Below are 26,671 nucleotides of genomic sequence, written 5' to 3'. Positions count from 1 at the left end.
CATAATGAGAAGAAAATATGGGAGGGAGCAGAATAGCTCCTTTAAATTGTGTCACCATACACAGAACAGTCTAACATCTTAATCTTTTGTACCGATGCTTCTTGCTCTTGAAGAATGACCATGGCCCTCATTACTACCTGTTTACATCTAGAGGTGTTATGAAGATTAATGGCAATACTTAACGCTTTGAGCTTCTCCCAAATTGCCCCATTAAAGAAACAGACGCTAAGAGCAACATTTGGTTAGCATCACAGGTTGGCTGTGAGCCCAAATCATTACTCTTTCATGTTGGAAAGGGTGGTGGCCTTTCTCCTGGACCTCACATATATTGTTTTCCCACCTCTGTGCTCACACAATTGCAAGATAAAGTGCTTGCTTCTTCTGTGGTGCCCTGGAGAACAGCCATTTGCTGGGGACATAGATCTTACTTTGTGGTGTGAGCGGCCCAACATCTGCGAGTATCAATTTTTTATTCCTTTTAGACGATTTTCTTTCTTTTTGTAACCTTTAACTTCATAGGTCACTGACCCAAACTGCAATAGATCAACTTGTCTTGAGAGATTTAACGACGTTCTTGTTGCCTAGCAGGATTGGAATTTTTGTGCAGCCAAAGTAGTCTTAGGTCTAAGTTTGGAGAAAAGTGGTTTGTGAAAGAGGTTAGAGGTGTCTGTTCAGATCCATTGGTCCAGTGGACGGGAGGGATTAAAAGAATCCCATCAGCATTTCACTTGGTATTCTATGGGGTGAAATAATCTTGAAATAGGTGGCACTGTTGTAGTACCAAAATGTGCAGTGTTACACACTTGCAGTACACAAAGAACCATCAGAACATTTGAGACACGACTTGGGTTTTCTGCAATGCATTATTTATTAAACAAACATTTAAAAGCAACTACTACATAGTGTCCTTCAAAACAAAAACAAACAACCAGACAAAACCCACAAAGCAAAGCAAAAAGATCAATTGCTAGAGAAATGCAATCAACCAACTTGAAAACAGACATTTACATAGACACTGGTAATATGTAAGATTATATACAGTTCAGGTAACTTCAGCTTCAGATTGTCCAAGTCCTTTGTTATCAAGACTATGGTATATAGTTGGTTTTCTAATACCAAATGCTCTGCCCCGAAAGCATACATATAAGCAACATTATACAGACTGAACAGGTTATATTTATGGATACACACACACAAGTATGTAACAATCAATGAATTAATGCAAAAGATTTGAAATAGAGAAAGAGTTGTGGGAGTATTTGAGAGAGTAAAGAGGGGGAAAATGGTGTAATTATGTAATCATAATTTCAAAAATAAAAGAAAAATAGACTATGGCTTATAAATATTGTCTTATTAATATTGTACTTATTAACTGGATTTACTCAAATAAGGACATCATTTCTTGTTTTGTATGATGAAGTTGTAATCATATCTGATAAGATGATTTTGAAATGTTAGTTGAGAGAAATATAAACATTTAGGCCAGGCGTGGTGGCGCACGCCTTTGATCCCAGCACTTGGGAGGCAGAGGCAGATGGATTTCTGAGTTCGAGGCCAGCCTGGTCTACAAAGTGAGTTCCAGGACAGGCAGGGCTATACAGAGAAACCCTGTCTCAAGAAACCAAAAAAATAAAAAAAATAAACATTTAAACTGGTTTCCAGAAATTACTAAAATTCACCTTGAAAATTTTGTTTTTTAAATTTAATTTTATTTATACCATTTTAAAATGGCTGTTGTTTACCTTTCCATTAATGTAACAAACTGCTTGGAATCATTAATAGTGTAAGGACAAGTCTCCTTTGGCCCACAACTTAAGAACTTTCATGTGTGTCCATCTGACTCTTTTTTCTTGTTCACGGAGACTGTAGTAGACAAGGCTTGAGCACCTTATGTAGACTAGGCAAAGAGATAGATGAAGCTGCCCAGGGATCCAGTATCTTCTTCAGCAGTGACCTAACTTTTTTTGGTTTTTTTTTTTATATATTTTTATTACATATTTTCCTCAATTACATTTCCAATACTATCCCAAAAGTCCCCCATAGCGCCCCCCACTTCCCTACCCACCCATTCCCATTCTTTTGGCCCTGGCATTCCCCTATATTGGGGCATATAAAGTTTGCAAGTCCAATGGGCCTCTCTTTCCATTGATGGCCGACTAGACCATCTTTCGATACATATGCAGCTAGAGACAAGAGCTCCAGGGTTCTGGTTAGTACATCATGTTGTTCCAACAATAGGGTTGCAGATCCCTTTAGCTCCTTGGGTACTTTCTCTAGCTTCTCCATTGGGAGCCCTGTGATACATCCAATAGCTGACTGTGAACATCCACTCCTGTGTTTGCTAGGCCCCGACATCGTCTCACAAGAGACAGCTATATTTGGGTCCTTTCAGCAAAATCTTGCTAGTGTATGCAATGGTGTCAGCGTTTAGAAGCTGATTATGGGACGGATCCCTGGATACAGCAGTCTCTAAATGGTCCATCCTTTCATCACAGCTACTAACTTTGTCTCTGTAACTCCTTCCCTGGGTGTTTTGTTCCCAATTCTAAGAAGGTGCACAGTGTCCACACTTTGGTCTTCATTCTTCTTGAGTTTCATGCATTTATCAAATTGTATCTTATATCTTGGGTATCCTAAGTTTTGGGCTAATATCCACTTATCAATGAATACATATTGTGTGAGTTCTTTTGTGATTGTGTTACTTCACTCAAGATGATGCCCTCCAGGTCCATCCATTTGGCTAGGAATTTCATAAATTCATTCTTTTTAATAGCTGAGTAGTACTCCATTGTGTAAATGTACCATAATTTCTGTATCCATTCCTCTGTTGAGGGACATCTGGGTTCTTTCCAGCTTCTGGCTATTATAAATAGGGCTGCTATGAACATAGTGGAGCATGTGTCCTTTTTACTGGTTGGGACATCTTCTGGATATATGCCCAGGAGGGGTATTGCTGGATCCTCCGGTAGTACTATGTCCAATTTTCTGAGGAACCGCAAGACTGATTTCCAGAGTGGTTGTACAAGCTTGCAATCCCACCAACAATGGAGGAGTGTTCCTCTTTCTCCACATCCTCGCCAGCATCTGCTGTCACCTGAATTTTTGATCTTAGCCATTCTGACTGGTGTGAGGTGGAATCTCAGGGTTGTTTTGATTTGCATTTCCCTGATGATTAAGGATGTTGAACATTTTTTCAGGTGCTTCTCTGCCATTCGGTATTCCTCAGGTGAGAATTCTTTGTTCAGTTCTGAGCCCCATTTTTTAATGGGGTTATTTGACTTTCTGGAGTCCACCTTCTTGAGTTCTTTATATATATTGGATATTAGTCCCTTATCTGATTTAGGATAGGTGAAGATCCTTTCCCAATCTGTTGGTGGTTTTTTTGTCTTATTGATGGTGTCTTTAGCCTTGCAGAAGCTTTGTAGTTTCATGAGGTCCCACTTGTCAATTCTTGATCTTACAGCACAAGCCATTACTGTTCTATTCAGGAATTTTTCCCCTGTGCCCATATCTTCAAGGCTTTTCCCCACTTTCTCCTCTATAAGTTTCAGTGTCTCTGGTTTTATGTGAAGTTCCTTGATCCACTTAGACTTGACCTTAGTACAAGGAGATAGGAATGGATCGATTCGCATTCTTCTACATGTTAACAACCAGTTGTGCCAGCACCATTTGTTGAAAATGCTGTCTTTCTTCCACTGGATGTTTTTAGCTCCCTTGTCGAAGATCAAGTGACCATAGGTGTGTGGGTTCATTTCTGGGTCTTCAATTCTATTCCATTGGTCTATTTGTCTGTCACTATACCAGTACCATGCAGTTTTTATCACAATTGCTCTGTAGTAGAGCTTTAGGTCCGGCATGGTGATTCCACCAGAGGTTCTTTTATCCTTGAGAAGAGTTTTTGCTATCCTAGGTTTTTTTTTTTATTCCAGATGAATTTGCAGATTGCACTTTCTAATTCGTTGAAGAATTGATTTGGAATTTTGATGGGGATTGCATTGAATCTGTAGATTGCTTTTGGCAAGATAGCCATTTTTACAATGTTGATCCTGCCAATCCATGAGCATGGGAGATCTTTCCATCTTCTGAGATCTTCTATAATTTCTTTCTTCAGAGACTTGAAGTTTTTATTATACAGATCTTTCACTTCCTTAGTTAGAGTCACGCCAAGATATTTTATATTATTTGTGACTATTGAGAAGGGTGTTGTTTCCCTAATTTCTTTCTCAGCCTGTTTATTCGTTGTGTAGAGAAAGGCCATTGATTTGTTTGAGTTAATTTTATATCCAGCTACTTCACCGAAGCTGTTTATCAGGCTTAGGAGTTCTCTGGTGGAATTTTTAGGGTCACTTATATATACTATCATATCATCTGCAAAAAGTGATATTTTGACTTCATCTTTTCCAATTTGTATCCCTTTGATCTCCTTTTGTTGTCGAATTGCTCTGGCTAGGACTTCAAGTACAATGTTGAATAGGTATGCAGAAAGTGGACAGCCTTGTCTAGTCCCTGATTTTAGAGGGATTGCTTCAAGCTTCTCACCATTTACTTTGATGTTGGCTACTGGTTTGCTGTAGATTGCTTTTATCATGTTTAGGTATGGGCCTTGAATTCCTGATCTTTCCAAGACTTTTATCATGAATGGGTGTTGGATCTTGTCAAATGCTTTTTCCGCATCTAAGGAGATGACCATGTGGTTTTTGTCTTTGAGTTTGTTTATATACTGGATTATGTTGATGGATTTTCGTATATTGAACCATCCCTGCATCCCTGGGATGAAACCTACTTGGTCAGGATGGATGATTGTTTTGATGTGTTCTTGGATTCGGTTAGCAAGAACTTTATTGAGGATTTTTGCATCAATATTCATAAGGGATATTGGTCTGAAGTTTTCTATCTTTGTTGGGTCTTTTTGTGGTTTAGGTATCAGAGTAATTGTGGCTTCATAGAATGAGTTGGGTAGAGTACCTTCTGTTTCTATTTTGTGGAATAGTTTGTGAAGAACTGGGATTAGATCTTCTTTGAAGGTCTGATAGAACTCTGCACTAAACCCATCTGGTCCTGGGCTTTTTTTAGTTGGGAGACTATTAATGACTGCTTCTATTTCTTTGGGGGATATAGGGCTGTTTAGATCATTAACCTGATCTTGATTCAACTTTGGTACCTGGTATCTGTCTAGGAACTTCTCCATTTCATCCAGGTTCTCCAGTTTTGTTGAGTATAGCCTTTGGTAGAAGGATCTGATGGTGTTTTGGATGTCTTCAGGATCTGTTGTTATGTCTCCTTTTTCATTTCTGATTTTGTTAATTAGGATGCTTTCCCTGTGCCCTCTAGTGAGTCTGGCTAAGGGTTTATCTATCTTGTTGATTTTCTCAAAGAACCAGCTCCTTGATTGGTTGATTCTTTGAATAGTTTTTCTTGTTTCCACTTGGTTGATTTCACCCCTGAGTTTGATTATTTCCTGTCGTCTTCTCCTCTTGGGTGAATTTGCTTCCTTTTGTTCTAGTGCTTTTAGGTGTGTTGTCAAGCTGCTAATGTGTGCTCTCTCTAGTTTCCTTTTGGAGGCACTCATAGCTATGAGTTTTCCTCTTAGAAATGCTTTCATTGCGTCCCATAAGTTTGGGTATGTTGTGGCTTCATTTTCATTGAACTCTAAAAAGTCCTTAATTTCTTTCTTTATTCCTTCCTTGACCAAGGTATCATTGAGAAGAGTGTTGTTCAGTTTCCACGTGAAGGTTGGCTTTCTATTATTTATTTTGTTATTGAAGATCAGCCTTAGTCCATGGTGATCTGATAGGATGCATGGGACAATTTCAATATTTTTATATCTGTTGAGGCCTGCTTTGTGACCAATTATGTGGTCAATTTTGGAGAAGGTACCATGAGGTGCTGAGAAGAAGGTATATCCTTTTGTTTTAGGATAGAATGTTCTGTAGATATCTGCCAGATCCATTTGATTCATAATTTCTCTTAGTTTCACTGTGTCCCTGTTTAGTTTCTGTTTCCATGATCTGTCCATTGGTGAAAGTGGTGTGTTGAAGTCTCCCACTATTATTGTATGAGGTGCAATGTGTGCTTTGAGCTTTACTAAAGTTTCTTTAATGAATGTGGCTGCCTTTGTATTTGGAGCATAGATATTCAGGATTGATAGTTCCTCTTGGAGGATTTTACCTTTGATGAGTATGAAGTGTCCCTCCCTGTCTTTTTTAATGACTTTGGGTTGGAAGTCAATCTTATCAGATATTAGAATGGCTACTCCAGCTTGTTTCTTCATGCCATTTGCTTGGAAAATTGTTTTCCAGCCTTTCATTCTGAGGTAGTGTCTATCCTTTTCTCTGAGATGAGTTTCCTGTAAGCAGCAAAATGTTGGGTCTTGTTTGTGTAGCCAGTTTCTTAGTCTATGTCTTTTTATCGGGGAGTTGAGTCCATTGATATTAAGAGATATTAAGGAAAAGTAATTGTTGTTTCCTGTTATTTTTGTTGTTAAAGTTGGCATTTTGTTCTTGTGGCTGTCTTCTTTTAGGTTTGTTGAGGGATTACCTTCTTGTTGTTTCTAGGGCGTGGTTCCTGTCCTTGTATTGGTTTTTTTCTGTTATTATCCTTTGAAGGGCTGGATTCATGGAGATATAATGTGTGAATTTGGTTTTGTCGTGGAATACTTTGGTTTCTCCATCTATGTTAATTGAGAGTTTGGCTGGGTATAGTAGCCTGGGCTGGAATTTGTGTTCTTTTAGTGTCTGTATAACATCCGTCCAGGATCTTCTGGCTTTCATAGTCTGTGGTGAAAAATCTGGTGTAATTCTGATAGGCTTGCCTTTATATGTTACTTGGCCTTTTTCTCTTACTGCTTTTAGTATTCTATCTTTATTTAGAGCATTTGTTGCTCTGATTATTATGTGTCGGGAGGTATTTCTTTTCTGGTCCAGTCTATTTGGAGTTCTGTAGGCTTCTTGTATGTTCATGGGCATCTCTTTCTTTAGATTTGGGAAGTTTTCTTCTATAATTTTGTTGAAGATGTTTGCTGGTCCTTTGAGTTGAAAATCTTCATTCTCATCCACTCCTATTATCCGTAGGTTTGGTCTTCTCATTGTATCCTGTATTTCTTGGATGTTTTGAGTTAGGATCTTTCTGCATTTTACATTTTCCTTGATTGTTGTGCCGATGTTCTCTATGGAATCTTCTGCACCTGAGATTCTCTCTTCCATCTCTTGTATTCTGTTGCTGATGCTCATATCTATGGTTCCAGATTTCTTTCCTAGGGTTTCTATCTCCAGTGTTGCCTCCTTTTGGGTTTTCTTTATTGTGTCTACTTCCCTTTTTAGGTCTAGTATGGTTTTGTTCATTTCCATCATCTGTTTGGATGTGTTTTCCTGTTTTTCTGTAAGGACTTCTACCTGTTTGATTATGTTATCGTGTTTTTCTTTAAGGATTTGTAACTCTTTAGCAGTGTTCTCCTGCAATTCTTTAAGGGATTTTTGTGCTGTCTCTTTATTGTCTTCTGCCTGTTTAGCAGTGTTCTCCTGCATTTCTTTAAGTGTGTTATTAAAGTCCTTCTTGAAGTTCTCTATCATCATCAGGAGATATGCTTTTAAATCCGTGTCTAGCTTTTCCGGTGTGTTGGGGTGCCCTGGACTGGGCGAAGTGGGGGTGCTGGGTTCTGATGATGGTGAGTGGTCTTGGTTTCTGTTAGTAAGATTATTACGTTTACCTTTCGCCATCTGGTAATCTCTGGGGTTAGTTGTTATCGTTGTCACTGTTTAAAGATTGGAGCAGAAGCTGTGTTCCACTCACCAGCAGTCTCTAAATCCTGCTGCGGGGGTCGTGGGTAGCTGATGGTACCCCGGTGCTGGTCCAGCCGGAAGAGGCCTGTGGTCCTACACAGGCCGTTTTTCTGCTTCCCTAACTAATGCAGTCTCTGGTCCCGCGTGCAATTGGATTGGAGCAGAAGCTGTGTTCCACTCTCCAGAAGTCTTAAGATCCTGTGGTGGGTGTTGTGGGTAGCTGGTGAGTGTCAGCCGACCCTGCGCCCCAGCTGCCCCTGTACTTTTCTGACCGGAAGAGGGTTGTGGCCCTATGTAGGCCGGATTTCTCTCTCCCCAACCAGAGCAGTCTCAGGTCCCGCGTGATTGGACTGGAATGGAAGCTGTTTTCCACTCACCAGCAGTCCCAAAATCCTGCGGCGGGGGTCGTGGGTAGCTGGCGGGTGTCAGGCAACCCTGCGCTCCTGCTACCCTGGTGCTGATCCGGCCGGATGAGGCCTGTGGCCCTACTCAGGCTGGTTTCTGCTTCCCTAACTAATGCAGTCTCAGGTCCCGCGCAATTGGATTGGAGCAGAAGCTGTGTTCCACTCACCAGCTGTCCCAAAATCCTGCGGCAGGGGGCGTGGGTAGCTGGCGGGTGTCAGGCAACCCTGCGCTCCCGCTACCCCGGCGCTGATCCGGCCGGATGAGGCCTGTGGCACTACTCAGGCTGGTTTCTGCTTCCCTAACTAATGCAGTCTCAGGTCCCGCGCAATTGGATTGGAGCAGAAGCTGTGTTCCACTCACCAGCAGTCCCAAAATCCTGCGGCGGGGGTCGTGGGTAGCTGGCGGGTGTCAGGCAACCCTGCGCTCCTGCTACCCCAGAGCTGATCCAGCTGGATGAGGCCTGTGTTCCTACTCAGGCCGGTTTCTGCTTCCCTAACTAATGCAGTCTCAGGTCCCGCGCATTTGGATTGGAGCAGAAGCTGTGCTCCACTCTCCAGAAGTCTTAAGATCCTGTGGCGGGTGTTGTGGGTAGCTGGCGAGTGTCAGCAGACCCTGCGTGCCAGCTGCCCTGGTGCTTTTCTGACCGGAAGAGGGTTGTGGCCCTATGTAGGCCGGATTTCTCTCTCCCCAACCAGAGCAGTCTCAGGTCCTGCGTGATTGGACTGGAACAGAAGCTGTGTTCCACTCACCAGCAGTCCCAAAATCCTGCGGCGGGGGTCGTGGGTAGCTGGCGGGTGTCAGGCAACCCTGCGCTCCCGCTACCCAGGCGCTGATCCGGCTGGATGAGGCCTGTCGTGACCTAACTTTTAACTACAAGGCCCCGTTCTCTAACACTTCTGTCTCATAATAGTGCTACACCTGGGAACCAAGGCTTCAGCACATGGAGCAAGAGAATAAACTGTCTATCCAAATTATAGAAATGGTCAGATGCTCAGGCATCTCTGTTGCTTATTAAATCAGTGGCTTAAAATGTTGTTTAATTATTTACTTAATTAGTTTTTATGTAAATTTTGTGTATGTGTGAGTGTGTAAGGCCAGAGGCTGACACAGGAAGGCATCCTTCATTGTTTTCTAATTCACTTTTTGAGATTATGTTTCTCACTGAGCTTGAAGCTAACCAATTGGATAGACTAGCAGATGAGTTCTAGGCATCCCCTGTCTCCAACCTTCTCCCCATAGAAGCTGTAGGTCTATAGTGGTACAGCACCATACCCAGTGATTTACAGGATGACTGTGTATAAGGACTCTGGTTCTCATGCTTACACAATGGGCTCATCCTATATCCATACACCATGGTGCCTTTTAGTAATAAGGAATGTGACTTAGGAATAAACACAGATGCACACACACACACACACACACACACACACACACACACACCAATAATAGCAATAGCAGCAATTAAAGAAAAAGGTAATTAATTTCATAAGAAAACAGGGGTGTGTGTACATGGAAGGATCTGAAGGGAGGAAAGGAAGGGGGAGATGTTTTAATCTCATTTCACAAGTTCACAGCTTGGTCCCTTGCTGAAATGCAATGTGGGCAAGTAGTTTAGAGAAGCAAGTAACAGTACAGTGAGGGTGATTGCGGGGGCGGGGGGGGGTCCATATCAGAGAGACCAACCTGCTCTCTTAATGGGGAAGCACATCCTGGTCAGATCACAGTCACAGAAATGAAGGCGTTAAGAGTCAATGGGAGCTTGTGTCTGTCTCTCATTGACACATTGCATGGTCCCCAGCTCTCTCACAGGTCTCAGCCAAGCATCTCTTGATAAGTCGGATGGTCCTGGTCTCTGGTTCCAGGTGTTGCATTACTCTTACTAGTAACAGGATGATATTTTGTCCACCACATCATTACCTCTTTTTACCATGGATGCTTTGGTTTGGGAGTGAACCTACTGAAGGTAACTGGATCTCTGTTTGTATTTTGCAGAAACTATCTCTTCAGACTAGAGCTTGAGGATCTGTCTCTCATCCAGGTAGGTGTGATATATTTTGCTTAAGCTTTCATTTTCCACCTCAAGGATCAGAAGACAGGTGCTTGTAAAGTTGTTAATCAGGGTGAGCAGGGTTCCTTTCCTTGGTGGCCAGGCCCCTGGGACTCTTAGCTGCCTTATCTGATTCGAGTCACCACCTCCTTTAATTCCCAATTAGCCATTTCCTCCTGCATATGGTCACTTTACTCCCTGGATTTCAGGTGGTGACAGTGGGAAGGACATGACTTAAAAGCCCCACAAAGCAAAGAGAAAATGTTAACCTCTATTTTTGTTGCCACACGAAGACTGAGCTTTTAATATCCGTATGCTTGAATGTTTACTGTAGGGGCCAGTCTAATCCGCATGGCTTCTTTGCTTCCTCTAGTCTTTTAGGAGAGTGTGCCAGGCAGGGTCTTCTAGAGGGAAAATGAGGGAGATACAAATATCTCCCCTACCAGTATTCCAAAGCTTTTCCTGGAGACTGTTAGGATACTTAAGCTTTAGATAGTTTGGAAAATAGACTTGGAACAATTTTAATAATACTCTAGTGTCCTGGGCTCTAAGAAGTGACTGGGAGAAGTCGATCTTTTCTGTCTAGAATGTTGTTGCTTTTAAACATTCCAAAACATTAGAACCAGAATGTAATATCAGATCCGTTCTTTTCCTTGCCAGTGTCTTAAAATAAGACAACTCCATATCAGCCAATATTGCGTTTCTTAACTCTGCATTGGTCACCAGATTACAGGCTTATTAATACTTATTGGTTTCTTCATTGGCAAAGTGGCTACAACCTACCAAGACCATATGCTAACTGCCTAAGAATTAGCAAAGTCATTCAAAGGAGATGAGGCACAGCTATTGTTCAGCAGTGGTGTTTGCTTTTGCTTTTTAAGTTGTGGTAATGAATAAATACTTATGATCATTTTATCATATTGGACAACTAATTACCTGCATGTTGTAGTTTGGTTTGTAACTAAAGTCTTCAGCTGAGCTGTTGGTTAAAATTGTGAATTTATTAATAGGCAATCAGAGTGATTGAGCTACAGATAACCTCCCTCCTAAGTTAAACAGAACAATGAGAACCACATAGACTGAATGATGTCACTTATATTTAGATCTAAAAATGAACAATTCAAAGAAGCAGAGAATAAAATAGTGGCTACTGAATGCTTAGAAAATACATAAAGGCTTGGAAAGGCCTTGGCCAAAGTGTACATCATTCTAGTTAACATCAGGAATAATTCTAAGAGATGGCTATACAGCTTGATAATTACAGTTGTAATCCCTGTACTGTATACTTTAAAATTGTTGAAAACAGGTTTTAAGTTTTCTTTCCTCAGGATTACGATATATTTGGTAGGTAATATACAGATTATGGTGCTTGAAGCTATTTCACAGGGTATACACATATAATGAAACCATGTTGTGTTCAAAAATATCAGTCATTTAATTTTTACTGAAAGCCAAGCAACACTTTAAAAGTTTAAACACAATTGTAAAAATTATTATAAAATAACCTTAGGGAATATGGGCCATTCAATATAGGATATGCTCACTTCTATTCTCATGGTATCAGGCAGTATCTAGGATCGTGTCTGAAATGTGGGCTGTGAGCTGAGGAGTTAGCTCAATAAGGCCTGAGTTCAATCCTAGAACCTATGGAATAAGGTAGGTGTGGTGGTGTGCACTTGGAATCTCAATGGTAGGAGATTGGAGTCAGACCGATGGATTCCTGGGCCTTGTCTGACTGCTAGGCTACTTGATGAATTCCAGGGCAGTAGAGATCTTGCCTCATACTGTCCTTTTGGTGGTTTGTTGGCTTCCCCATATGTACACATGCATGAACGCATGGACTCTCACAGAATTGTGCACCCGCACAAATATAAGTACATACACACACCCTAAAATGGGCACAGAGTTTTACTACTAAAACAAGTGTGTGCAGAGAAGTATGCACAGGAAAAAAATGTATTTATTTATTTATTCCTGTCTAGCTGTCTGGGTTTAAGATTCTAGGAGCATTAAATTCCAGGAAAGTGAGCACAGTTTACAAGCAGACATCTCCACTGTGGGAAGCCAGTGTTTCTTGGGGAAATGATGGCTGTAGGGCAGAGAGAGGATAGTATAAGATCAGATTGTAGGAGTTTGTTTTACAAAGGGAGGAGGGGTTCAAAGGCTGGCAATGAGATGCAGGGACCCAGGAGCCAGCTGGGAGCAGGCTCATGGCGCTAAGTGAAGAAATTGATTGCCACGAAACAGTAAAAGTGGCAGATTATTGAACATTGAGTCAGATAAGAACTCATGAACATATGTTAACATTAAAATAAAAAAGGAGACAAAAAAAGCCAACTAAAACATTGAAGGAGAAATCTGATAGAATATTAGGAATTAGCAACACTCACACTGAAAACAGCCATGGAAACAAGATCCTTCAGGTGGCCAATTTGTCATGCGGGTTTGATGGCAACCAGGATGCTGACATTCTCCTGGTACTTAGCTAGAGAGTAGTTCCTAATTGCACTTGGAAAACTAGTACCTTGTCAGTGAAGAACCCTACTATGTGTCTTTAACCAAACTGTATAAATATCAGTAGTGATGGACCAAATGCCTGTGATTTGTTGTACTGAGGATGCAGCAGGGTTTCCACGACAACCTATAAAAACTTATCACCAGTCTCATCATAAGGAAACATCATTCAAGCCCAGGTAAACATCTTACAAAAATCTGGTTTTAGGCTTTAAAATATTGGTTTGTGTGCGAATAAAGATGCTTCATCCAGAAAGAGATCACATTAGCATGTCTATCAAGTGTGATACTTACTCCAAATTGACTCTTAAACTTTAAAAAAAAAATTTATTATATATTTTCTTTATATACATTTCAAATGCCATCCCAAAAGTTCCCAATACCCTCCTTCCGCCCTGCTCCCCTACCCACCCACTCCCACTTCTTGGCCCTGGCATTACCCTGTACTGGGGCATATTAAGTTTGCAATACTAAAGGGCCCCTCTTCCTAATGATGGCTGACTAGGCCATCTTCTGTGTTCTCTAAGTGACACTTTTGAGACAACTCAAAAATTTGAAGGTCCATAGATGAGATAGAACCTTTGTTTCTTATAAATATACAAATATTAAATCCTTGATATTTATAATTATGATGATAAGTACTATGGAAGAGAATGTGGGAATGGACTTTTTCTTTGGTTACTATGGTTTGAACATCTAGTGTCCTCTCCCCTCCCACCTCGCCTCCCAAACACACACCAATAGACTTGTGTGTCTGTACACTTTTCCTTAGCTTCTGGTACCGTTTGGGAAAGTTGTTGGATATTTAGAGGTAGGAGCTTACTGGAGGAAGCAGATGATGGGTGTGGGTGTGGACTGGGGTAGGGTTTTATAAGCCAGCTCCACTTTCTGTTCACTTTCTGCATCTTGACTGTGGATGCAGCATGACCTACTGTACTCCTGGTCTTGCTGGCAAGGCTTTCCTCCCAAGATCCATGATGGCATGTGGTTCTTGGAGCCAGAATGAAGCCTTTGTCACTCAGACATCCTCATTCAGGTATTTCATCAAAGCCAAATGGAAAGTAGCTAACCGGCCTGGATAAAGAGCATCATGTTTGTTAGTGACTCATGAGCAGCTTAAGGTGTGTATGTGTGTGTGTGTGTGTGTGTGTGTGTGTGTGTGTATGTGTATAGTTGCTTCAAACACAAAGTGAATAAATGAAACAAAATCAAGCCTGATAATGCATTAATGAGGAAATCAGGATAAATATCACAAATACTCTTTAACATTTCTTGACTTTATATCATAATAAATGCAGAAAGCTCCAGGCTAGGGACTGCTGTTAAGCTGTGAGTGTTGTTAGGGCAAGGAGACACTAATTGCCTTTCCAGCCATCACTCCATTTTGCCAGGACTACCTCTGACAAGGTCACGTGTAGGTTGCCAACAGCAGTGAACAGTTACTGAAAAAGTCAAGTGTGTCAGTCTGGTTACCTAGAACCCCCTCAGTGTGCTCACACAGACTGAGGAAGATGGTGACATGTGAGTGATGGTTTTCAATACAGCTCTGATAACAGGAGCCAGTTATCCTCCTCACCCCTGACCCTGCCTGGCCATGCCCAGTAGTGAGGCTCTCCTGTTTTGTGTCTGTGTCTATGTCTGCAGGACTATAGCTTGTTGCTTACTCAGTGTTAAAAGAGATAAAGCTAAATTCTTTTCAATGCTATTTGTTTCTCATGTGTCCCTAGGAAACAAGTCTTGTTGATTTCTATGAATATTTTATTTTTATTTAAATTACTTCTTCCAAGGGTGAAAAAGAAAATAATGGCACTGGCACACAAAGGTCTGCATTGTTCTTATAAATGGGTTATCTGTGAGGCCTGGGGATGGTGCAGGCCTTAACAACAGTTATTGACAAACCCAATACACAGTGCTTGATCTTGGGAATCGCATGGTAAGCATACACACAAACCCATAGACACACCCATGGACAAACAACACACACAAGGTTAAAGACAAACTCTCACACGTACACACATACAGAGAGAGAGAGAGAGAGAGAGAGACGGAGGGAGAGAGAGACAGAGACAGACAGACACACACATACACACACAGAGAAAGAGATATGCACACACATGGTTACACACATGCACACACAAAGAGAGAGAGACACACACACGGAAACACACAAAACACACACAGTTATTCGCATACACAGTCATACATAGTCACACACATACACACATATCCAGAAACACAGATACACTTGGACACACACACATAATCACACTCATGTGTACACACAAACACAGTCACTTATACACATACACACATATAGACAGGGCACACTAACACACGTATTCACACAGACAGATACAGTCTCATACACCCATACATAGACAGAGTCTCACACATTCAGACAGTCACACATGTACAGACACAATCTCATACATACACACTCATACACAAACTCACACACACACACACACACACAGGAGAGAAAGAGTGGAGGAATAAGATGACATATTATGTCTTAGATAATTCTATATCATCTGCTATTCTCAATGGGAAAACATAAGGATCTATGGGAAGGAGGTTCATATTACTATAGCCTAGTACTGCCAATCTAAGATGGGATCATTAATCATCTGAATTCATTGTTTAAGTATCAAATCTTGTGCATTTTGAGCCTCTAGCCTGCTTTGACTCAACCGCTGTGCTCACATACTTAGCGCTGCTGCTGGACTAGGCACTTGTAGTGAGAAGTAGGATGTTTATAACTTCTGTTACTTTATGCAAAGATTGTTTTCTCCTAGAGATTTGTAGACCTCAGGTTAACAGTTTTTTCCTCCTCTCTCCAACGACAAAAACCAGCACACAAACAAACAAAAAATCAAAAACAAACAAGCAGACAAAAACCAACACAAGAACCTACCTCAACTTTGAAAGGAAGGAAGGAAGGAAGGAAGGAAGGAAGGAAGGAAGGAAGGAAGGAAGGAAGGAAGGAAGGAAGGGGGGAAGTGTATGCAAATGAAGTTGTTTCCTGTGTAACCATTAAATGTTGTCTTGCTCCCTCTGTTCCTGCTAGATGCCATGGCTCCTTCATGTGGTTGGTTCTAACTCATCTCTTCCATCACCTTGAACACTTCTACCTTCAGTGTCAAGCTGTTTATTGGTTTCACAATCACTGGCTGTTTCCTACAGTCAACTCCCTTCTCTGGCAGCCTCTTCCTTGGCCTCACCTACTTCATCTACAAAAATAATTGGCACTTCCACCCTCATTTTCAAGCATTTTGCTTTGGATTCCTTCGAGGAAGTTTGGCAGGTGGCCTTGAGGGGTTTCTCAGTAGTATGGCTTTTGTATCCCACTAGTCTTCACTCCTCACGAGGCAATCATTCTGTGCTTTATTTCTGTGTGCTGATTCACTGCATTAGGATACCAGGCAGATGGCAGCCTCCAAACAACTGCCATAAATGTTTTAATCCCTCAATGTGCAATATGCTCCATTCCTCCTTTATCTTCCCTTAAATTACATTTATTTACTGTGCGAGGGGAGGGTATTTGTGTATACACCATGACATGTAGGGAGGTCAGAAGACAACTCCTGAAAGTCAGTTGTTCTCCTGCGCCATTTGGGTCCTAGGGATGGAAGCCATGCCCTCAGGCTTGGTGGCAATCACCTGTACCAACTGAGCCATTTTGCCAGTTCCTCCTTTGTCTTTTTAAAGTTCACATTACTGGGATATGAGATAGGCTTCTCAGAAAGGCTCTGAAAGAGGCACTTGAAAATGTTCACTCTTGCTCAGTGGAAATCTCAGTACTAGGGTGAATAGTCAAATCCTGACTCAGTTGGTTCTCCCTTATACATCAGCCCCTATGTTCTCTATGTTCTCTACTGTTCTATACAGTTCCTCTGCCTCTAAGTCTTAACTTTGGATGAGCATCACTGCTGAGCCAACACATGTGGAATGACGCTCCTCTCATCTTTAGTGACTTTCATAGACTTTGAGAAACTCCAGCTGGGGCTGGTTGTTCTGCATTGCACTGTTTTCTGTTAAACATTGTTATCAGTGGTGATATAGCTTTCTAGTGAAATTTTAAGGATTCTGTGAGATTGTTACACAAAACCTCATTATGAGGTCATCATTCCTGAGAGACCTGGTGCAAGTGGCTGCAACAGAATAAACAAAATTTTCCAATCTGAGGGTACTTCCGCCCATGTAGCACTCATTGCACTGGTCAATAGAGTCTTCAGAAACAACATCTTGAAAAGCCTTGAGCAGAGATTAGGATACAGCCACTCTTTTGCTTCCTCTGTGTAAATGATGTATTTGATACAAACCTCCACTATCTCCAGAGGAATAGTCACATATACAGATCCCAGGAAGCGGCTATGTTTGGTTGTTTGCCATGAGTTCCAGCTGGCATACTTTAATATGTAAGGGCAACACCCAAGAGCTGCTTTTAATCACAGAAATAAAATGTGTTTTTCATCAGTGCGGTGAGTATCCAGCACTAGTGTTGGATCACTTACAGACCATCTTTCTACCTAGGGCTAGAGGCAGACGTCCTGCCATTACATGCTGTAATTCAGCCATGCCCACTGAACACCAGTCATTTCCAGGCAGAGTGAGAGTCTACCATTATATGTCTGTGTCTCTTCTGCTTTGTGTTGTAATAACAGCTTCAAAACTCTGTCATCACGTCTGTTCTTGCCTCAGTGATGACATTTGTTCCAGAAGAAAAACAGTTTCAGAAAAATATAAGAGCACAGAGCACTGATCACCACATTTGCCAACCTGGGATCTTGCCTCTGGTCAGGGACCCACTGATCTGATCCCACTGGACAGGTATGGAAGAGGAGAAAGAGCAAGCTCGGCTCACCCCTCACCATCTTTTGGGGAATTGGCTCACATTCTGCTTTTTGCCCTGTCCTTTGCAAAAGAAAGGGATTCACTGACTGCTCTTCACAAGAGCAAGGACAAGGAGAAAAATAGAGATCTGAATACTAACTCACCATTGGCTTCCTATGACTTCTAAACTTGAAATGTTTTGATCTCTCTCACTTCATGGTCTTTATTGTAGAAAACATTGTCAGAAGCTAAGACAAGTGTTAGGAATTTTTTTTCTTTTTTTTTTTTTTTTTCTGTGTATCTGTGTTTGGGAATTGACTTTTAACTTGTGTTGGTGGTTAAGCTTATGCCCAGGCAGGGCAGTTTTTCCTCCTGAGATATTTGACAGCATCTAGGGACACTTTTCCTGGTCATGGTTGTATATATCCTGCACTGCACACAACAGCACTTCCCCACCCAGAAAAGCATCTCGTTCTGCATGATTTCCTGCTGATGGTCACTCCTTTGCCAGTTGATTTCTACCTCTGTTACCACATATTTCCAATAAGTCAGACAATGATCCAGGAACTGAGGATTAGTGCTTGATTTCATCTAGAAGCTTTGTGATAGTCTGGGAAAATCATCTTTTTAGAGTTTTATATCCTAAACATATTTAAACCATTGATGACCATGTCTAAAGAATCTGCTCTGATTCTTGGGTTTAAATCGCATCCGTTTATTAATATGAGATTAAATTTAAAAATGAATTAAGTCAATTTATAATATACACTCTAATGGGTCATAACACTCTGATATAACTACCCTCGGCTGGAAAGCTTTAGAATCTAAAGAATGATTAACTAATTAATAATTTAGAATAATTATTCCAATGAGATAGTCACATTGATTAATTTTTTAAATTATGTTTTGTATTTATTGAGTTGGGAGAGCCTGGCCTCCCCTGTGGCTCTAAGAAATCATGGCTCCAATGCACCATCACCCATTTGTCTTTCTGTATCACATGTTCTTAAAATATTAGTTTGCTGGAAGCAGAAAGATTTGATTAGATCCCTTTAAGGGTCAGAGAACTAAGGCATGTCGATCATACAGTTGTAATACACATAAGTATGCCTGCTCATTTGCATGTCATCAGCATGCAATCATGGCTGTCTGTGGCTGCTAATCAGATGCCTTGAGCAGTTCCAGCACAGATAATCAGAGCCTGAAGTATTTATGTTTTAAATCTAAGAAAATGTGTTTTATTCTCCTGAGTGATAGGAAGTATTCAATGAGTGTTTCCTGGCAGAATGAAGGGCTGAATGAATGCAACGTGGGTCAGGGTTATATGTTTTTGTTGTAACAATTTTCTCACTTTCTCATGCCGTGTTCGGTTGATGAGTTTCTTTGTGTACTCTTGTATGATACTCAACGAGTCTGATGAAGACTAATAGCCTGGAACCCATACAGCCTCTCCTCCATCATCTGCTTCTAGTCTCTTGTGTCTTACTCACCAGTCCGGATAACTGTCAAGCAGTGTTGTATCTAACAGTTTGTTCTAACCCTTTCATCTCCCCCTCCTTCAGAACTTCTTAGAGGATTTGCCATCGAGCATCTTAGGTGTGCTCTCCATGAGCCTGGGTGAGCTTTCACTGGTTCCAGTTGGGTGGACTCCTCTGAACAGATAATCTCTTCCCCTCACTTGGTGGACACATATAAGAGACTCATTTCTCATGTCTGACAGTCCAGAGCAGGCTTTGAAGGACTCTGTGTCATGTCATTTGAGAGTGAGTTTTAACTGATACCACCTCCATCTTCACCTTGCCTATCTCAGAGTAGCATAGGAGGGTGATTAGAGATCTATTTGAGCATCCATTCTTAGTCAAATTCCACTGCCATAGCATGGTGCCACAGTGAGCATGAGCAGGAAACAGTGACCAGCTAGGAAGGAGGACACAATGGGCCCCAAGGATGTGCTTCTCTGTTCTCCTCCTCTACCCTACTTAGGTATTTTAATTTTCACTGTACACAAACAGATTTATTCATGCCACTGACATTTTTGTGAATAATAAGCATGGTACCCTGAACAAGCCACTTAACCTATCCAGACCTCAATTTTCTCCACAATATATTTTGAAGAGGAGATTGAAGGCATGGGGATTATCCCTGAAGTCCTTGTCTGTATTGGAATTTTAATCACTACCCTGCTAACTTTCCCTTCGGTTTGAAAGATTCTTATTTCCGTGTCCTCAAGGAAAGCTGTCCTTATTAACTTGCTGTGATGTTTACTTGGTCACGTTTTAATGTAATCCATGGTGAAGTAGTGCTGCCAATCACAACAAAAGATAGACCACACATTTATTGAGTCCCTGCTATGTGTTCAGCTATTAGAAAGCATCATCTCATTGGTAGAGAGTCACTGAGGTTTGCATGGCATCCTAATCTTACAGAGTAGTTCAGAGTCAGGTCACATTGACTCCATCAAGGCACTCATGTCATATGTAGTTGAGGTCAGTTTCAGCTGGTGTATGGAGGACTGCATAGGAAAGGTGGCTGCTTCATCTGTGCCTAGTATTACACTCATTGTACTGTTTGTGATGTGATCCTTGGTTTATAATGACTACAGATGTTAATTTACACTGGAGTTTAAAGTCAGATTCCATGGAGCCCTCTCTGACACATAAGTTTATAATGCATGCTCTACTGAGGTAAGGTTTCAGGACATGGAAGCTGGAGAATATGCCTGAGAAAGGGAACATGCCAGGCTCCTCTTACCTGGAATGGATCCTCAGCCAGATCACTTGGGCAAGTGAGGATCATGAATAGGTCCATGGCTCATGAGGTTAAGGCAAAGAGGAGTCCCATTTACACACAATTCCTCATGCCCTTCAATTAACTTTAATTCCAGCTTTGCTTGGCAATATAGTGGCATAGCTTTCCGGTGCAGTGACTTTTATCAGCCAAGACTAATTCCCCAGAGGAGGGGTCTGGTCTCAGCCAATGCTGAGGCAGCCAAAGATAGGGTACCCTGCTCTGAGCACAGACCTGAGCAAGGTGCCAGTTTTTCCCCTATGATAGACACTGCTCAAGAGTTTCAGGAATATTGTTTAGGTTTGTTCAATGTTCTAGACCCTGATTTCACAGTCACTTCTACTCAAAACCAACCAACCAGCCAGCCAACCAACCAACAAACAAAAACATCAAAACAAAGGAAGTAAATGAAATATTTTTATGTCTTTGTTCCTGGCCACATTTTGAATTTCTTCTTTTTGAGCAATCTCAAAGTAAATAAATAAATAAATAAAATTGAAAATCGGTGCACATTTTTTTTCAGTTGTCTCCATCATTTAGTTTAACTAAATGAGGCCAGGAAATGTCTATAAGCCAATAGACACTGTCTGATGTTCACCAATCACCAGGCACTAGATAAATGGAGGGTTCTTTCAGCTATCTGAATGCTTCTAAGTTCATCTAAAAAAATGGCCTGGTACTTGATATAACTGCTGAAGGATGGGGCAGGCTTAAAATTCTCTGCCCTTCTTCCATTTCCTTTACTTTTGCTATCCCTCCCCAAATGTTGACACTGATGAATGAGCTGGCACACCAGGAAACCCCATTGTTCCTAACTTAAATAATACACTTCTTATTTGGGTAAGAGATTACATACACTGGAAGCTGGAGGTTTGCAGTTACCTAGAGGGTGAGTAAGAAGTGAAAGGGAAGCTCCCGAGAAAAATAAATGAGAAAATATGGGTCACATTGCTCTAACTTCTTTAGACTGAATGGATTGAAACTCCTCAGGAAGGGGCTGTGAACCCCTGAGCCATTTGTCTTCCAGAATTTATTCAGAACTATGACAGAATTGGACAGAACAACTGTAGATACAGCTGTATTGTGCACTATCCTTATTTAGTATGTCTGTCAAATACAATTTCTGCCTTGCCCTGTGTTGAAGCTTTAAGAGTGTATGTTACTTCTTTATTAGATAAAAATGCTCCATCTGTTTACATCAGTTCTCATTGACCTTGGTGTTATCAGCCTTTGACCAAGTGTTCTGGCAAATTTGATGTCGACTTGACACAAACCAGAGTCATCTGGAAGGGTAGAGCCTCAGTAGAGAAAATGCCGCCATATGATACAGCCATGGGGCATTTTCTTAATTAGTGATTGGTACGTGAGGGCCTAGCCCATTGTGCGGTCTTAGACTGATGGTCCTGGGTTCTATAAGAAAGCAAACTGAGTAAGTCATGATTTGCAAACCAGGAAGCAGCATCCTTCCTTGTCCTCTGCATCAGCTCCTGCTTGTAGGTTACTGCCCTGCTTAAGTGTTCCCACCCTCACTGCTCTTGATAATGAATAGAACTGTGAATGAAATAAACTCCTCACTAAGTTGTTTTTGATTATGGTATGTCATTACAATAGTAATTCTAACATGACCACCAAATGGCACCACATTGTATTACATGGGTTGGGGGGCTCCGGGAAGTCCCTCCCATGTCTCTTCCTCCTGATCTTTCCAAACCTGTGGCCATTAATACTTATTGTTACATAATGCATATATAAACCTGCTGAGGTCATTTCGTGTTGCTTGTATGTTTATTTTTAGGACCTATAAGTCTGCTGCAAGACTGTGTCTTTTGTATATGACAGCATAGCTCTGTCCACAAAATCTCAAGAATATGACTGCTCAAACAAGATCTGAACAATTCCAATGCTGACATCCCAGCATGGACAGAGAGAATTGCATCAGACAAGGCGATAGGTGGTCTTCATCTACAGGCAATTAACAAACGCTCATAGAAGAGGAATTAGACTTCCCCAGGGATAAGCACACTAAATTATCATAATGATGAAATCCATGCTTTCTCTCTGGATGACATGTTCCTCCTACATGCATGGGGGCATTCTCTCATACCATGAGGTACTTACTATTCATCTCAGTTATAAGATAGAGAGAGGTGGTTTGGGCGTACCTATTACCTTGGAAAGGTAGAGACAGTATTCACATGATTCATATGTATTTGTGACAGCTTATCCTTATAATTGTCCAATTCTCATCTGGGTATAAGTATAGAGGACTGCTGTGTGTATGTGGAATGGGGGGTGGTATGAAACTATTATGGCAGAAGTCAATATCCGATGCCTTGTTCTGGTACTTTCCAGCATATTGTGGTTTTTTTTTTTTTTTATTCTGAACTTGGTTGACCAGGGATCCTTCTGACTCAACCCCAAGTGTTGGGGTCATGTACTTGCATACAAGCCCAACTTTAACATGGAGTCTGGGGATCAAAACCAGGTCTTAACATTTGTACAGCACATGCTTTAGCAGTTGGGCTATCTCTTCAACCAACTGTACTACTTCCCTAATGCTTTTGCTAATCAGTCATGATTCCTAATTTATGAACCAATTTTACTATAATTATGTAGATGTGGGAAAACCTGGTACTTATAGGGTTTGTTACACCCAAGTCAGATGCCCACTGGAGACTCGGGATGTATTTCCTGGGACAAAGGGTCTAGCAGTGCTCCTCATTCAGCCTAGTTTCTACAATCTGGTTTTTAGTTTTCAGTCAAGAATTCATATCTTAAGAATTCCAGTAACATGGCAAATTAGTTCTACCCTATTTCAGGCTAGAAATTCTACTGTTGGACCCATATAATTTCAAAGTTTAGAACCTCTTATAAGAAAGAGACACCATGTTTTCACAAGGCATTGAGACTTCAGCTCACACTGTCAGCATACTGCCTATGTCAATATATGGTTCCTCTTCATCAGAACCTGCTGTCTCATCAAGGCTTAGCTTAAAAAAAAAGCCTAACAGATTTTTATCTTGCTTTAGTTTCTCCTGCACAGTAATGACCTCTAAATCTTTTCTATTGCTTCAACATGACATAACTGGTGAGAGCCATGCTACTCATTGACATTCCGTCTTCCATCTTGCACTGAATTGCTGGAGCACTTAGCTGGATGCTATGGAATGTGAGGCTCTTAATTTATGTCATTTTAAATTATTTCCAGTGTTTCTCTTTCTTCTGAAGTAATTACTCTGGGTGTTATCAAGCCTGTTCAGTGTATTTTAGTTTACACTTTTCCCCATTTCATTTCCAATGAAATGATGCTTTCTCTTCTTGAAAATGTTCATATCTATCACCTGGCTGTCTATCAACTCCCTAGCTGACCTGCTACCCCCCCCCTCCATATATATTGTGTGTACGCACTCAAAATTTGAAGACTTCTTAAAGTATATACATTCATATGTATGTAAATATAAACATATATACATGTGCTCCTTTTCTTATGTTCCTAGAAGTTTCTATTGTTATTCAAAAGTTTTAGAATAAAATTATTTATTGACAAATAGGTGATCAGACAGATTTTCCTCCACAATCTTCAATCATGGGTATGTTTTCTTGAAAATCAGATATATTTTAATTTTGCCCATTTATTTAAATGGCGACTGAATTTTACTTTAGCAAAGGGCTGTATAAGTACTCTATGGAAAATATTAACATAATCTTCTAATTTATGTGAATGTTTGGGCAGAATACTCTCAGTGGGGAATGCCTTCAAGCAAACTTCACTGTTTGTGCTCTAGAACATATCTACATAAAATTTGAATACTCCTAATACTTGAAAATATGAATAAACTAAAATAGTTAACTCGAGGGAGGGAATGATGTAATAATATTTTAACTTAAAAAGTAAAGACATTTTTAATTTTTTTAAAAGACTCATTCAGTTTGTATTTCTGGAAGCTTTCCATCTAATATTTTCAAACCACAGGCACTTTCATGTAACCAAAATCTTGGGAAGCAAAACAACAGAAAAGAGTTCAGTGAATATCAAATCCCCTGATTAAACCTGTCTGGGATTCATTCATTCCACGCTTGACTAGAGGGACTCTGCTGTGCCCTGTCTTCGCCTCACTAGCACTTAGCATAGTCAACCTAACCAAAGGGCAAACCACTCTTGAGATTTTTCATTTGTACTGAGTCAGGGTAGGAAAGCAGAGTGGATGCAAGAAGATGCAGAACTGTATGACAGATATAAACAAGGAATCGAGTGATGTTTGTAGTTAACCCAACCAGCTGAGTTAGCAGGTATGACTTGCAAGAACATTGTTCAACATAGCCAAGTAAACAGGAAATTTTAGATGAAACTGATTTTAAAATGGAGAATTTCACTGGAAAACTGTCACACAAATGTACCACCACCACCACCCCCACCCCCAGAGCGTATGCATGCATGCATGTACATGCAAGCACTCTGTTTATTTGGAAATCCTTCAGGCACCAATTCCAATGGCAAGTTTGGAAAATAAATTTAGCAAAATCTCCAAAGAGGAACACAAATTGTTCAATGGAAAATGAAGGTACCCCACTCTAGCTAGGGAGGCATATGCATGCCTTCCTCAGCCATCATCAGAGAAGATTCATCTTGGAGCAGAAGGGAACAAATACAAAGATCCACAGCCAGACAGTAAGCAGATAGTGAAAGACCTTGAAACACTCAGTACTACATCCAATGTCTCCATCAAATCCTTCCCCTGCTAGGGTTCAGGGAACACTGTGGAAGTGGAGGCAGAAAGAGTGTAAGAGCCAAAGGAGATGGAGGACACCAAGAAAGCAAGGTCTTATAAATTAACATGATCATGCACATATGAACTCACAGAGACTGTGTCAACATGCAGAGGACCTACGTAGGTCTACACTGGATAAGATCGTAGAGCTGAGAGGAGAAGTGGAGAAAAAAAGCCCCATCTCTATCCTAGAAGGTATCTCCAATTGATAACCCATTGTAAGTGAAACTTTAGTTTTGTCTATGAATGTCTCACTAAGGAAATGAAAGTAGATAGTTAGGTTACACACAGGATGGAATCAGAGGGGTGCACTAAGGCCCTAGCACAATATGGATTTCAAAGTTACCAAGAGATTCTCTAGGAAACCAATGATAATCAGTACCAGAAGTATTAGCATGCATTTGAAGAAAAACCAACTTGCATGTGGGCTTGGTCAGATATATCAGAAGTGACTACATATACAGCATTGGCATTAACTATAGGAAGAACATTTATCCAAGACCATCTGTGGATTATATGTGCATACATTATTGCAGGTGGGTAAACATGGCATGTCTAAACATCATTAAGATAGATCAATATTGAGGATTTTGGAAATGGGAATGTGTTTATGAGAAAATGAAGTTGATTTCAAAGGAGTAAATAATATTTCCAACTTAATAAAAAGCTACACCATTTTGTTAATAATGCCAACATTATTGTGTAGTTTTCAAGTAAAAGGTTAAAGATAACCAGTAAAAGATTGAGAATTCTTACTGTGAACAATAATAGATGAGCTACAGCTTTAAGGGTGCACACTTATTTTTCATATCATATAGATTTAATTTAAATTAAGAATAGGGTTTGCATTAGTGAAAGCAATAATATGAAGAAGATATTCTCTCAGTAATATGTGCAGAGGCTTCTTTGAAATGACAGAAACACATACAAGAGACAAAGTACTCTGTGCGGACGGTTTAGCAGTGAAGTTAAAGGAAATTCGGTGGTTTCCGAAATTGGCTTGATGAAGAAAGTGTAAGCTTTTACCCATGTCACAGGCTCAGAATGGGAGAGTGGCAAATTTTGTAAAGATTATATTTTGTCAACGCAAATGCACTGAAATGCAATTACACATTATCCATGGGAAATGGAGATGAAAAACTATCTCAGAGAAAGTAGCTACACCGGAAACGTGTGTCCCAAATGCAAATTTCACAGGTGATAATGTTCAGCATTTGTTTGGATATAAGCAACAAGAGCAAATTTGTGCAGAATATAAAGATTTCGGTATTTATCTCTGTGTGGCTTCTCAGGCTTTATTATAGTTTGTATCAATTTTCCGTGATGTCTGCTTTATTTTTCCCCAACATGTGATTTCTGTCTAGTGAATGGGATGTTTTGCCTCAGCCGGGCCCAGTCTTCCCTCTGTGTCTCTTTGAGAAACATGCTAAAAGCAAGCAAGCTTCCACACCTCTTCTTGAAAGTCTCCAGTGTTTGCTAAATGTAGTTTTCAAAGTTTGATTTTGGTTTCTTTCAACTGTGACTAAATATCAACCATA

At 40.7% G+C, this 26,671-nt stretch overlaps 1 protein-coding gene across 4 annotated transcripts in view; it reads left to right on the top strand.

Moving 5' to 3' along the window:
• Positions 1 to 26,671, top strand: part of Sema5a (semaphorin 5A) — a 460,555-nt gene that overhangs the window by 217,335 nt on the left and 216,549 nt on the right. For all 4 annotated transcript variants that reach the window (XM_021182965.3, XM_085832019.1, XM_029469705.2 and 1 more), the window contains one exon: positions 10,176 to 10,221. In XM_021182965.3, coding sequence (XP_021038624.1) covers positions 10,176 to 10,221 — 46 coding nt within the window. The remainder of the gene's footprint in view (positions 1 to 10,175; positions 10,222 to 26,671) is intronic.

Source organism: Mus caroli, unplaced genomic scaffold (assembly GCF_978045245.1).
Source record: "Mus caroli unplaced genomic scaffold, Mus_caroli_1 scaffold_16, whole genome shotgun sequence".
NCBI lineage: Eukaryota > Metazoa > Chordata > Mammalia > Rodentia > Muridae > Mus > Mus caroli.
Note: the sequence above shows the minus strand (reverse complement) of the source record. Positions and strands in the feature narration are given on the sequence as shown.